The sequence below is a fragment of the Haemaphysalis longicornis genome, unplaced genomic scaffold, assembly GCF_048455015.1.
Source record: "Haemaphysalis longicornis isolate Haplotype H1 unplaced genomic scaffold, Haemaphysalis longicornis Haplotype H1 scaffold_4, whole genome shotgun sequence".
NCBI lineage: Eukaryota > Metazoa > Arthropoda > Arachnida > Ixodida > Ixodidae > Haemaphysalis > Haemaphysalis longicornis.
In genome coordinates, this window is record NW_027526361.1 from 31,483,044 (window position 1) to 31,496,731 (window position 13,688).

A 13,688-nucleotide genomic window follows, 5' to 3' on the forward strand; every position below is an offset into this window, starting at 1 on the left:
GTACATAATGTATGTATGTATGTATGTATGTATGTATGTATGTATGTATGTATGTATGTATGTATGTATGTATGTATGTATGTATGTATGCATGCATGCATGCATGCATGCATGCATGCATGCATGTATGTATGTATGTATGTATGTATGTATGTATGTATGTATGTATGTATGTATGTATGTATGTATGTATGTATGTATGTATGTATGTATGTATGTATGTATGTATGTGTGTGTATTTGCCGTTTTCTCCACAGCACAGGAATTTGAATACGCCCGCGCGCATACCGCTTTGATAGCAAAACTGCGGCACCCTAACGGTAGTGCGCAGAGGTGAATCCGGTTGTGAGCGATCTGACGGAGTCATTCCGCACGTGACACGTGATCGCAAAGTGCCGACGTTGAAGACAAAAACGTGCACCCGTTCTTCAGCACCACAATCCGGAACTTAGTGCGTAAAGATTATAAGGGTCGCCCACAAGAAATCTGTGCGCGTGTATGAAGCCTCAAAAGCGTTTGAATATTGTGCGCGCTCTCTAAAGCAAGAAAGAACGATCGCGATAGAAAAAGTCGCCGCAGGTGGGCTTCGCCACAATGCCCCAGAGCGACCAATCAACGTGACCAAATGCGCGAATTTTGTGAACGACGAGGCCCAGCATGCCGTTGGAGTAAAAAAATATTAATAAACAAATTCCTACGTTTGGGCACGCGGATTGCTCGTTCTGGAGTGTTCTGGTGAAACCCACTTGCGGCAATCTCTTAGAAAGATAGTAGCACAGTGGTAGTATAGTGCGAGGGCCGAGAGGTGCAGAACGAGTGATGGGTACAGAGGAGAAGAAAGAGGACGGATGACGTCAGCTCGCTCCGAGCCTGCGCAGTGGGGGATTAGGGGCAGAGGTATCATGCGTGGATGGGCGCGACGGCGTTGAGTGAGTGAAGCACTTTATTAAGGACGACAGGCCATGAGCATGAAAAGCACGAAAGTGAAATGCGCAGTGAAATCTGCAGCTGAGCATGGTTTGCGGGTCGGCGGCTGTCTTGTGGGTGTGCTTGGCGAGCGACATCCTGCTGGCGGGTCGCTTCGATAAAGGTATACTGACGTCATTTCCGTGACGGATACGACGTCAGTGAAATCTTGGTGTATCTCTGCATAAAACACTTTAAAATATAAAACCCGAAAACGAATCCCCCTAAGTATAACGTACTGATGATGATGATGATGATTGCTATTGGTTTCCCCTTTGAAGCGGGGTGATGACATGTCATCTTACCAAAAAGTACTAATATAACCATGTTTTACACTCTTGGTTTAACACTAGCGCTGCTTAGGGCAGGCACTAAAGTTTATTAGGCCCGAAATATTTTCTTTTCCCTGTTACAGGTGGTAACTGTCCTAGGCAATTTTTCCCTCTCTGCTTTTGGTCCACCAGCATTCTAATCTTCTTTTCATCCCCTCGACAGCCTTGAAGTTAACTTCCTCTCTGATTCCCTTAAATCCTAGGGCTTCTGGAAGGCCAACATTCCCTTCATGTAGATTTGGATGGATATCCTCACATTCTAACACTATGTGCCGCATAGTTTCTGTTTCTTTTCCGCAGACCACACATACCCCATCATTTTGTGAATACTTCCCCACAAAACTCTTAGTTCGCAGGCAACCTGCTCTAGCCTCAAAAAGCAAAGCACTGCCCTGGGAATTATCGTAGAAATTTTCATTTTTTATGTTCATTTTCTCAGCCCTGTACATCTCTAACGACGTTTTAGCTTCCATTGTTTCCCTCCATTTATTCGTTTCAATCTGCCTTGCCTTTTTTTTGGTTACCTTGGCTGTTTTGGATTCTCCACTGTTCTTTCGGTATTTCATCGTTAGCCTTCTAGTCTTTCTCAACCACTGCGTGTCCACGCTTTTCAAGTATAGGTACCTAAAAACCTTAGCTGCCCACCTTCGTTGATCCATTGTCCTCAACCTCATCTGAAAGAATATTTTACTCTGAGCTTCTCTAACTTCAAACGACGCCCAGCCCATATCTCCCTGAACTGCTTCGTTAGTTGTTTTTCCATGCGCGCCTAAGGCCAAACGTCCTACCGTTCTCTGGTTCACTTCAAGGCCTGATAGAACTTCTGATTTTAAGCAGAGTACAGCATTCGCAAACGTGAGACCTGGAACCATTACTCCTTTCCACATTCCTCTTACTACTTCATATTTGTTATACCCCCACAGAGCTCTATGCTCCATTATAGCTGCGTTTCGCGAACTCTTTAGAACTCTTTAGAGTTCTAAAGTTTAGAACTCTTTGGTTCTAAAGGTTGCTTCCCCGCAAGAAGACCCTGTGTGCAGCGGTGCACCCTTTTCAGGCCGCGTGCTTCGTTGTACTGGCGTCACTTCCGTGACGGATATGACGTCAGCTAAATCTTCGTATATTCGGGAGTAAAACACTTTCGTGTTAAAAAAGTTCTGAAAGCAGGAATTTATGCCAATTCCGATGCCTACACGCCAAGGTAACAAGAAAGGTATATTTTGGTGTGCTTTGTGGCGCAAATGAGCAAAACTACGCACGCCCACGTAGAATCACAAGTTTTGCTGCGTCCGTGCTTCTTTGTATGGCTTGCGCGCGAAAGTGAGAACTTCTATATGACACTTTCGTGAATTTGTCAATCCTGGTGTCGCTGTTTCTCTCCTTCACGGTAGCGTAAATGTGAAGACTTCATTACTGTGATTTTGTTCGTACTGAAGATCAAAATAGATATTACGGGGACGCAAAATAACGGTATGTTACTGTTCGGAAAAAAAAAAAAAGGTCGCGTATCTGCTCACTTCACTGCAAACGTCGTCTTTTGCCGCCCCCTTCCCCCCACGCTGTAAATTCCTCTGCCCTATTCCCCGCCCACCTCTCACGATCTCAACCTCCTGTCTCGCTCCTCCCGTCACAAAAAAGGTTGAGATTTGTTTAAGTCAATTCAATTTTCCCGCGTTCCACTGCTCGCGCGCCATCTATCAGGGAGGGAGGGAGGGAGAGGGAAAGAGTAAGGCAAGGCAGATAGAAACGAATAAATGGAGAGAAAAAATTGAAGCTAAAACGTCGTTAGACATGTACAGGGCTGAGAAACTGGACATCACAAAGGAAATTTTCTACGGTAATTCCCAGGACAGTGCTTTGCTTTTTGAGGCTAGAGCATGTTGCTTGCGAACTAAGAGCTTTGTGGGGAAGTATTCACGGGAAGTATGCGTGGTCTGCGGAAAAGAAACAGAAACTATGCGGCACCTAGTGTTAGAATGCGAGGGTATCCATCCAAATCTACATGAGGGAAATATTCGGCTTCCCGAAGCCCTAGGATTTAAGGGTAGCACAGAGGGAGTAACTTCAATGCTGTCGAGGCGCCGAAAAGAATATTAGAATGCTGGTGGACGAAAAGCAGAGAGGGGAATATTGCCTAGCACAGCTGCCACCTGTAAAAGAAAAAAAGGGTGTTTTGTGCCAAATGAGTTGTTTCGTGCCTGCCCTAAGCAGCGCTAGTATTAAACCAAGAGTTTAAAACATAGGTATATCAGTCCTTTTTGGTAAGATGACACATCAACACCCCGCTACAAAGGGGAAACCAATAGCAACCATCATCAATCATCATCATCATCAGTAAACTTTATTCCACGAAAAAAAGAAAGAGCCGTGATCGGAACCTTTCGCTACAATTGGACTTGGAATGCCACCGCGACTCGCGAGGTGTATGGTTGGGCGTGAGCTCTTTTTGTATTTTTGCTTCAAAATATTGCTTTCAACGCGTACTTTTACATTCTTTCACATAAATATAAAGAGCATATCTATTTTCAATTAAAAGAACACTGCGAGTAGCAGTTATGCATTTATGTTTTGCCTCAGATTCGCCCAATGTGTTCTTTTGGCTCAACAATGTTGACAGTATGAAGCGTGGCACCAGATTCAGTGGTTTTGAAAGGTTTAAACTATATAAACTTTGTGTTTCAGATTTTTTTTTTCCATCATTTGGTCGGGTGGTTGAATCGAAGGGCGGACGCCCGGACGGACAGAGAGACAATCGTCTTTGAAACACTGCCGAATCAACGTTCTCTAGGCGCCAGACGCCACCGTGATTCGTCTAAACGGAGGTGCGAGAAGTTTTACTCCCGTTACCTTCCCTTGTGACCTCCGTACTGCCTGAATTTCACTGTATCGAAAGTGGAGGAAAAATAAATGGGAAAGCATTCACTCATCCACTTAATCTGCTGGCAAGTTTGCTTCACGGCATCGATTCTCTTTGTGAGGAAAAGCTTGCCACCAAGGCCAGCTTTTTCCTTTTTTTTTTTTTTTTTTTCAGCGCTGAGATACATAATTTGATGGGGAAGTTACTAGTGCAGACTAGCCAAGCCAAACTGCCGCAACTTTACAACGCTTCCATTCACGACACGTTAGCTACGCTGGAATGAAGGAACGCGTCCTGAAATCCCAGTGAAAAGTATTTCCGTGCGTTATGCAATTCCAATTGCTAACCAGTTTTTTTATTTAACGCAAAATATACTTTAGCGAAGTATGTTGTGAAAATTTCGGACATCAGTGGCCTCCTTATCCACCCCAATACCCGCCCAGGCGACAGTCCCGGCTCAAAAACAAATCGTCACAATTAACAATACGATTTACCATCGAATGTCAGCGATGTGCGTGTGGCATGTGTAGCGGAGCTAGTTCCGTCTTTCAGCTACTTCGGAAAATAAAAAAGAAAGCTGCTCATTTTATTGATTTCTCGAGTGTACTCCAGCAAACAAGTCCTTCCCATAAAGCTGCAGCTGGCGCCGATATGCCGGGCAAAGCTCTAGCGGGCCGCCGAACTCTTTGCCGCCGCCTCCGTGCGAACTCGTACGGTGATGGCATCGTTCACAGTGCACTTTCACAAACCCTAACACAAACTCGACTGGCTGTTTTCACGCCTGTTGATCCTAACGCAGAAAAAAGAAAAAAAGCCACACTTCACGACGGGAGAGAAAAGGAGCCGATGACAACTGCAGCGTAAATAACGTCTCAGAGCATCGACGCTGCGTTCGAAAGAGGACAAGAAAGGTTTCGAGAAAAGCAGCCGGGGCCTGGCAACAAAATTGGCGCTTTCCCGCACTTTATGGTCACCCAATCCTTTGCGGGCGGGATTAGGAACGCTGGCCTAATGCTCTTGATTCGGCCTGTTTATCTTTTCCTTCTCGCTACTCCGACGCCCAGACGTTGTTCGCGTCGCTTTCATCCGCTCCGTTCGACCCGCTTTTAAGCACCCAACCACCAAGCAGCTTACGCAGGCGCGGCTTCTTGTAAAGCTGAATTGCGAGCCGCGTAGGCTACGTGACTTTATTTCTGCGTCTGCGCGTACGCGATGTCGCGAAACTTACAGAAAAAAAAATACTGCCGGTAGGAAATTTTCTCGCCATTGAAGCAACTAAGATAACCACCCGGCAACGCGTACTATCGCCAAGAGGGGGTAAAAAAAAGGCATGGGGGGGGGGGGGGATCTCCCAAAAAAATTCACGCATCTCCACGAAGTGAATCATGACGAGTGGGCTAAGCACTGGGGATCGTTCTTATCGTAAATCGCCCGTGGCATTGCACACTCGCCCATGTAAATGAGTGACAACGCGTGTGTACAGTATATACAATTCCAATCCAATCCAATCCGATACAATTTAATCCAATCCATTTCAATGCAATCCAATACTCCTCGCGCATGCGCAACACTGTGTACACGGACGCCAAGCCCCGGACAAAGCGAGGTCCTAAGGTGCTTCGCCCCTAATATAAATTTGCCTTTGGGTGATTGGACCGATTCATGTAGTGTGAAATAGAACATGCTTGATACCTAACTCATGAAGGGATACTTTCCATGATACTTTTCAGGCCTGATTCAGGACACTGTTTCAACGCGAGAACGGCTGGGGCTCAACATTTTTGCAAACATCGGCGTTGCAATAAACGGGCGCGGAGTAATTCGTTCGTTCTCCTTGAAACTTTCGTAATGTCACTACCGTCCCGTGATTCACCTCGCCCCCACTTTAAGCGCCACCGAAACACACGCACACCGTAACATGTACTTCGCGTGTCACTGACATATTGTTAAAGCGAAATGTACAGTTAGTATGGCACCAACTTGATCAACGGCTGTCAAGCTAGCGACTGAAAGAGGGGGAATCGCCAAAATAAATTTGAGTGATTATTAATCTGCATGAGCTTAGAAGTGAGAAACGCTTGCCTGGATTTTGTACGGCAGATTTCCCGTTTCACGTTATGGCTTTAAACCTTGCCTCTTTATAACCGTTCTGGTTGTTGTCTGGTGGCAGGATTTAGAATTGCTTCCAGCGGCAGAAAGATGACCGCAAGTGGTGGTGATGGACATTTATAGACATGAAATGGAGAGTAAGGGTTGAGTTCAGCCTCCTCGGTCAAGGAGATCGCGAGCCCGCGCTGCTTCCGAGGCTCTAAGCACTACGGCTTGCTGTTTCTCCGGCAATGATTGGGTCAATACGGTGTCCCATTGCTCAGGGATGGAGTGAGGGGGGCGCTCTAGTCGCTCGAGGCGTCTCCTTCAGACGAACACGTTCCCCAATCCCGCTACACTCCATCGAATCCACCCTTCATTATACCCTTCCCCAAAATGCCTTGCATGTGGCTCCCTCGCCACCCTTCCCCACATCTTCTGGGGGTGTCCTAAAGATCCCTTTCCCCTAATTTCCTGTGATGAGCATTGGGAGGAGGCGCTGGGGAGCTCAGACCTAGAGGTACAAACCTCCTTGGTCACCAGAGCTGCCGATGTCGCCGCCCGGCACAAGCCAGCGGCCACAACCGCCCCTTGAGCCACATAAAGCTCAATAAAAATGCTCTCTCTCTCTCTCTCTCTCTCTCTCTCTCTCTCTCTCTCTCTCGGGGATGGGGTTCGGTGTAGGGTGTGGTTTGGTCACAAACTCTGTCTTTTGATGCCTAAAACGCGACAACCGTCGCGCGAGCCGTAATCGAGGCAAAACAGTCGGAAGCAAGCACACAATTATTTCTCTGTAAGTCCACGCACACACACACAAAAGAATCAATAAAGAACTTCAGTTTCAACTAACCAAAATAGGGTGCAGTTAAGGGGACCCTGCGAAACTTCCGATAAACGCTTTCGCTCTTCCTTTCGCGTTTGGAAGCATTGTCAAACCTACAGTTATCAACGGCACAGAACGGCACTGTGCGATTTGCTCGTCGCGGCAGAACTATCCGCCTTCCGTTCCTGCTTTGCTTTATGGCTTTCTTCCAAAGTGGGTATCGAAGGCGTTTATTGCTGCAACAGAAAGGAAGCGACCAATAGCCGCTACATTGCTGTAATGACGCAATTCGAGCGCTAAAAGAAGGCCAAGACTCGAGAAAGAGAGAAAAATCTTTTGAGCCGGTTTCCCAGTTGTCTGATGTGCATAGAGCAGCAATTTTTGGCTGGGGTACTTTGTGAACCCCTATTATAAGTACTGGATGTGTTTGTTGACTACGTTTTGAAATCTTTAATTATGGTTTAGAAAAAAAGTTGAAAAAAGTGTTGCAGGGTCCCATTAAAGGAAGACATGCATACAGAGCTCTGTCCTGCCGTTCCTAAACCACGTCCTGACCTGTATATACACGCTGCTTCTGCCTACAAGCATGCAGCACAACCTGGAGCCTATCATTGCTTCGCTAAAGGACTTATTTGCTCAAAGGGATACTAGCACACATTCAGTTTGTAGTTCTAAATAGTCCGGTAGAAAATATGCCCGATAATCAATGCGACCAGGTGCTACCATACTGTACGAAGGCTCCCTGCGATGCAGACGGGACATCCTCAGTCATTTCAGCAGCAGCTGTGGGAAGAAGAGTACCTAGGCAAGAAACTGGTAAAATAGCTCAGAAAACCAAGGAACTCGTCGAGGAACGCTGGAATATGAAAGTTTCAAGAATGGAGGTGCAAAGCAATGCGCAGAGTTGTCGAGATCGATTTAATTCAAAAAACATGATTGGTAAACTCTGGACTACAACAAGGCAAAAATTAAAGAAACATTTAAAAAAAAAAGGAGGGACTGGGCAACAAACAAGATACCTGACTGCTGGCAAACATCGAATGTATGCACTCAGAGATGAAACTAAAGAAATCGAATTTGAAGTGTTTGGCGTGCCGAAGCTACGCCTAGGGCTACGTGGTGCGTCGTAGTGGAGGGCTACGGAATAATTTAGACTACCTAGAGACTAATGATGTGGGCCAAAAACTCGACACCCTGGAGTTTTCGTTTTTTGCCTCCATCAAAAACAGCGGCCTCGTCCAGGGTTGAACCCGCGTCCTTGGGCTCAGGAGCACAGTTCGCCTAAGCGAAGAGATGAAACTGGGAACATACGGAACAACATGAACGGAATAATGAAAGTAGCCAAAAGTGTATATGCAATTCTGTGCTCTGACAACGTTAGGCCAATAAACAGAGCTGAAAAAACTGCCCTGTTTCGCGAGGTTCCCATAGAAGCTAAAGACGAAGTCGAAAGGGCACTCAAGGGGCTGAAGCGAGGGAAAGCCGCGGGAAACGACGGAATAACCGTGGATCTTTACAAGAACGGAAGAGATAATTGTGTCAGGAAAGCCGGCAAAATTATTTGCAGAATGCCTGATTCCCCGAGGAAAAGCGCGAACATAGTTTTAATTCGCAAGAAGGCGACATCGAAGGGCGTGAAAATTACACACCCACCAGCCTTTGCACAGATTTTTAACAATTGATCGAGGGTAGAGGCTGGATCTAGGCTACTCATCAATAGATCCCGCATTAATTTCATAAATGAATAAATTATGAAGAACGTAATGGAGAAATCCGCAGAGCATAACAAACCCCTTTACATGACTCATTGTTAACAAGGGGGGGGGGGGGGGGATTTGGCAGCCAACAACAGCGCACGGGAAGTTTCGTCGGCTGTATACGTGGAAATAGTAATTTGAAACACAAAATAACAAACAGTTGAACAAAATGCCGTTTTAAAGTGTTCAAAATGCCACGTAAGGGACACCGCAGAGAAGAGGGCTACGGCAGCCCCTGTAACTCAATGGTAGAACATCCGACGCGTCATCCGCTCTAACGCAAGCCAATGTGCAATGTGCATTGTTCTCGCGGAGTCTTTCTACATTTCTTTTCGCAGTAAAATAAGACGGGACTCCGTTGGCTTGTTTTTCAGCTCGTGAGTACAAACATGTGTGTGAGTGCGCGTGAACGTTATGCAAAATTATGACGCATGCGTTGCATTTTTGCAGGCATAAAGGTTGCGCCATATACATCGGTATGGATACGCAGGCCACAACTTTTAAACTTAAAGCCCAGTAATACTTGCAGCATCAGAGCAGCACTTCGCTTTGGTACTGCAGCGACCAAATAAACATGTTTCTTTGATCTTAATACATGCAAAACAAATAGAACGGAACACAAAACACTCAACACAAACTTTTATTACCCAAACAAATAATTTCATGCGCTGCAGCTTCAATTCACGGTACGTGAAATTGGTCAGTTCAAATAAGCAGCCCGTTCCAGCCGGTGCGACATTGTAGCACAGCAGTATTCTGTAAAAATGCACAAATAAGGAAAATCTGATGCAAAAACAAACAGCCCAACGTAACAAAATTTACGAAATTGACACGATTTTAGAACGGAAGAGATAATCGTAATGGTCGAAAAAAATGATAGGCTGCCGGCCCAAGCATTGAATATTAAGTCATACCCCACAGAAACCGAAACAAAGAAATAGTCATGCCAATTAGGCCGTTGGTTCTATGTGGAACTTTTTTTTGGCGTTTTATTACTGATCGATGCATACACGGCGCAACTCGAAATATGGATGACTTTGTGTTATATTATGCAATTCATCATTAAACCATTTTGCATTGCTGCCATCTCTTGGGCCATAAAAATTTCTATCCGAAATGTTTGGAGAAGCTTCATGATATTTGCACTCTAACTCCACTCATACGCTGCAATCTATCATGTAGTTCAGCGTTCAGCAAAGCTGGATGTATGCTCGTTCGTGATGAAAGATTACCTCCTGCTGAGAGATTAAATTGTTTTGTTTGGGGTTGAGAGGTGATATAACTCGGAGCGCAAACGAATAAGCCATTCAATCAGCATTTTTCTGAACAGATTTATGGGAGCTACGCAACATGCCAAGTGGCACGATTTGCTGCCACCAATTATGAAAGCGCTCCTGCGAGCATTACACACGCACCGAGTTCCTGTGCGTACGTGCGCGGGAAGCGCAACTAACCACGTTCCCGTTTTTAAAAAAAGGACACGTGAAATAAGCCCGGTATCATGCTATGGTCACCTCGGCAGTGTAGAAACGCTCACTTTACAGTTTCCTGGCCGGAGTAGAAGCAAGATGAATGTAACTCACGTGTATGAAATGACGCCGTCTGCGGAGGTAGTCTCGCCGGATGGGAAGCACAGATCCTCAGCGCGAGAACTGCGCGTTCTGAGCCGAGCAAGGGGCTTTGCCCGCTACTAAAGCGAAAAACAGCCGCAGGCAGGCGCGCGAAGCGCCGAAACTGGTGGCGCCTTTACGACTCTGTGGGATTGCGTGGCGCCGTCCAGAGATGGCAGCACGGGCGTGTCAAACATCCGCAGAAAGCCCCCTGTTCCGTAGTTAGGCCTATTAAGTGTGTGTGTCTGTATGTGTGCTGCTTGTTTATGTGCGACCGTATACGCCAGACAGATGCTCGATAATACCTGAGCTGTGTGTGTATCCGCGGATGTGACTCGTGTGACGGCCACGCGTCGGGCAGCGCGGACGCAGCATGCGGCTGCTCGAGTGATTCATCCCCGGCGAGCAATATCCCCCAGTCCCGGCTGGAATTGACAGAAAAATCAAGATGGCCTCCGAGACATCTTTGGCCCCGGCTGCTGCGCCGGACACTGAGTTGGTTGCGCATAGTGCGAACGCCGTGGAAGAACGGGAGCCCACCGGTACGTGTCCCACGCCGTCACACCCATCGTTCCCGATCGCGTCTCGCTGGCAGCCCGACCGCTGTCGCGAGATTCCGGAAACGCCTTCCTCCTCCTTGAGACGGCCCTGCGGGACCCCGCATGGGACCGATTGCTGCTCGCGCTCGTAACTCGCCTCGAAAACCCGTCATGTGGCCTGTGGCATGCCCGGGGCGCCCTGCGTTTGAGCGATGCACATGCTGAAGCCCCCGAGCAGACATGAGCGCGCTAGCTTCCTGCGAAGCCGCATTCCGGTGCTCGTTAAATAGGCCATTCCGAGTCACGGGCATGGTCCCAGCACTGATGCAAGCTCAGCAGGATGCCGATGGTGCAATTTGCCGGTCCAAAGCATGTTTGCCTAGTACTGACCCGTCCCTCCGCGCAAAACGCCTGTCGTAGCCTTAGAAAGGTGGGAGCGAAATTGGTGGGGTGTTGATTGTGCAGTTGTCCGGGGCGTTAATTAATATGCACAAACAGTATAAATACTTGCTGTCGGTGTATGCATAATGGAAACGTGCTTGTTAGAGGCCGGGCTCACTCGACGGGTTGCATTGTATGAACAACAAAAAGAAAAGACGAGTTTCGGTTTTACAATTATCGCTGTATCCGACCCAGCTGTGGAATGTTCGGCGGGATCGCGGGGCTTCATAGCAGCAACGCATTCCGCCAGTCGAGGACCTTGAAACTTGACAGACAATAAAGCATTTGTGAGGCCACACTGATAGGCAAGGCATTGCTCTCCTGCGCAGGAAGGTGTCGTTCCGATTTCTAGGCCGTGCGTTGCGAGCGTGTTTATCGGAAAGCAGTATTCGTAGTCTCGGAGATGTCTGCCTCTTTCACGTACGCGAGTTCGTCAACCCTGTAGTTTTTGCTTATACTTGTGTGGAGTTCCGTCTTGCGGTATTTTGTTGCATCCAAACAAGTGCTTTCAATGTCGTTGGCCACTTAATAAGACATGAACGTGCGCTCCCCATGGCGAACCTTTAAGGCAGCAGGTCAGTTGGAGGAATGCTTGGGATTTTGTATGGTTAACGTACTCCGCTTGTGCGCGTGTATAACAGTATTTTAACTGTGTGTAATGCATGACGTAGCAGTTGCAGGGGTACTTAGTTATTCTAGGTGTGTTCACATGGTAACGGTTTCTTCTATTGCAGTTTCAGAGAAGGCCCCAAAGCCCAAGCCACCACCAATTGATGTGAGTACGCGACTTACAATGCCGTCACAATGGGGGCCTGGTTTGTGGCAGTGCTAAAGCATTGAAATCATTTGCTACGCATGCTGCAGCACAGCACTATTGGGACTTTGTCTACTAGACCGTACTGGGCTCGCCCAAAATCTTTTGCATTTGAAGTGACACTCTAATCAAGACGCAAGCTGTAAAACTACAATATAAATGAGTTGCAGAAATGTGTTGATACCATGCTGGTTTCTTCGAGAAGCAAGGACTTACAAGGCGTTGGTTCTAGTAACGCAGCTTGATATGCACTATAGGAAGACATTATATAAAAGTATACTGCTTACTCATTTCGAAGCAAAAATGTTTTTTTTTTTTTTTTTTGCCATGAAAGTTGGCGCAAAAAGGGCTCCTCGTGCACGTAAGGGCGTGTTTTCTATTTCAGATTGAAATGGAAAATTGAATTGATTACAGGTTTGGGAGCAATTCACCTGCTTCCCGGTCCTTACTGTTGAAGTTATCAAACTTACTTGAGTAAACATGCCAGTGACATCTGTGCTCTTTCATTTTGAAAACAAAAGAAATTGAAGGAGTTTAAGCAAAGGCTTGTTGCAGGAAAAAGGCGTATTTACGGAAAAGCTACTCCAACCAAAGCACCCAAGAACTTTGTTTCTAATACTGCAACTGACACCCTTTCCAGTCATTCAATAATGCTTTTGTATTGCAATTGAGAATTTGTGACTGAACCAGCAGTTGATTTTCTCAGCACATGCGCCTATCTAGAATGCGTCGAAAGAGCTGATAAGAGTGCTATCTAGGTTTTATGCCGGTATGTTCTTTTGGAGTAGAGCCCAGTGTCGAGGATGCTTCTCAATTGCTTGTTCTTATCCACGATGTGAGAAAAATGAAGGCATGAGCAGGTGAACTTAAAGGAGCCATGAGGACAAAATACAAGTTTGTTTTGTTTGAAAGATTTCGTGTTTTATAGTGCTCCTAGCGCTTGTCCGGCAGCAAATAATGCCGTATTCACTGAGAAATTAATCAATTTAAGTTAAAATTCGATCCTCCCGCCAAACCGTGCGTTTTCGGGACGTCAGCAATTAAGTCATAAGCGCCCGTATACAAACGAACTTGCACTGCATGATTTGGCTGCAGCGCTGCTTGCCGTCAGTCTTCCCAGGGGGCGCTACGATACTCATGCACAGACCATTGTCTGTCATTGCTTTGTTTTTTGAGCGTATTTGTACCTGGCTTGTTTTTGTTGCTGTAGAAAGTAGAAAGTAATCGTTTTGGGAAACATGGAATATCCTCGACAAACAGGGTCACGTAAGACAATGTCGCTTACACCAATCGGCCAGTGCGTGTAAGACAACTCGAAAGGGGCGGACTGCTGTGCAGCTAAAACAAGCATAGTGCGCGCAGTACCAACAACCGTACACATCGGTACTTCTATGTTTAAGTGTGCTTTCGTAACTTCCACTGTTTATACCCCCATTGTTACTGCTATAAAAAGAATTGTGC

The 13,688-nt window shown here is 46.5% G+C and overlaps 2 protein-coding genes across 8 annotated transcripts in view; one reads left to right on the plus strand and one right to left on the minus strand.

The window, feature by feature from the left end:
- Positions 1 to 10,471, minus strand: part of LOC144178457 (uncharacterized) — a 193,776-nt gene extending 183,305 nt beyond the window's left edge. Inside the window, exon 1 of the mRNA XM_077706329.1 lies at positions 10,407 to 10,471. The gene's annotated coding sequence lies outside the window, so the exon portion shown is untranslated. The remainder of the gene's footprint in view (positions 1 to 10,406) is intronic.
- Positions 10,472 to 10,651: 180 nt separating this feature from the next.
- The window catches only part of Pip5k59b (Phosphatidylinositol 4-phosphate 5-kinase 59B), a 51,575-nt gene continuing 48,538 nt past the window's right edge, over positions 10,652 to 13,688 (plus strand). For 2 of the 7 annotated variants that reach the window (XM_077706322.1, XM_077706324.1), the window contains exons 1-2: positions 10,656 to 10,975; positions 12,148 to 12,188. In XM_077706322.1, the coding sequence (XP_077562448.1) occupies positions 10,882 to 10,975; positions 12,148 to 12,188 (135 nt within the window). In that variant the 5' untranslated portion in view covers positions 10,656 to 10,881. Of the gene's footprint in view, positions 10,976 to 12,147; positions 12,189 to 13,688 lie in introns of all 7 variants that reach the window. The other 5 variants (XM_077706325.1, XM_077706327.1, XM_077706326.1 and 2 more) reach the window with 4 other exon arrangements.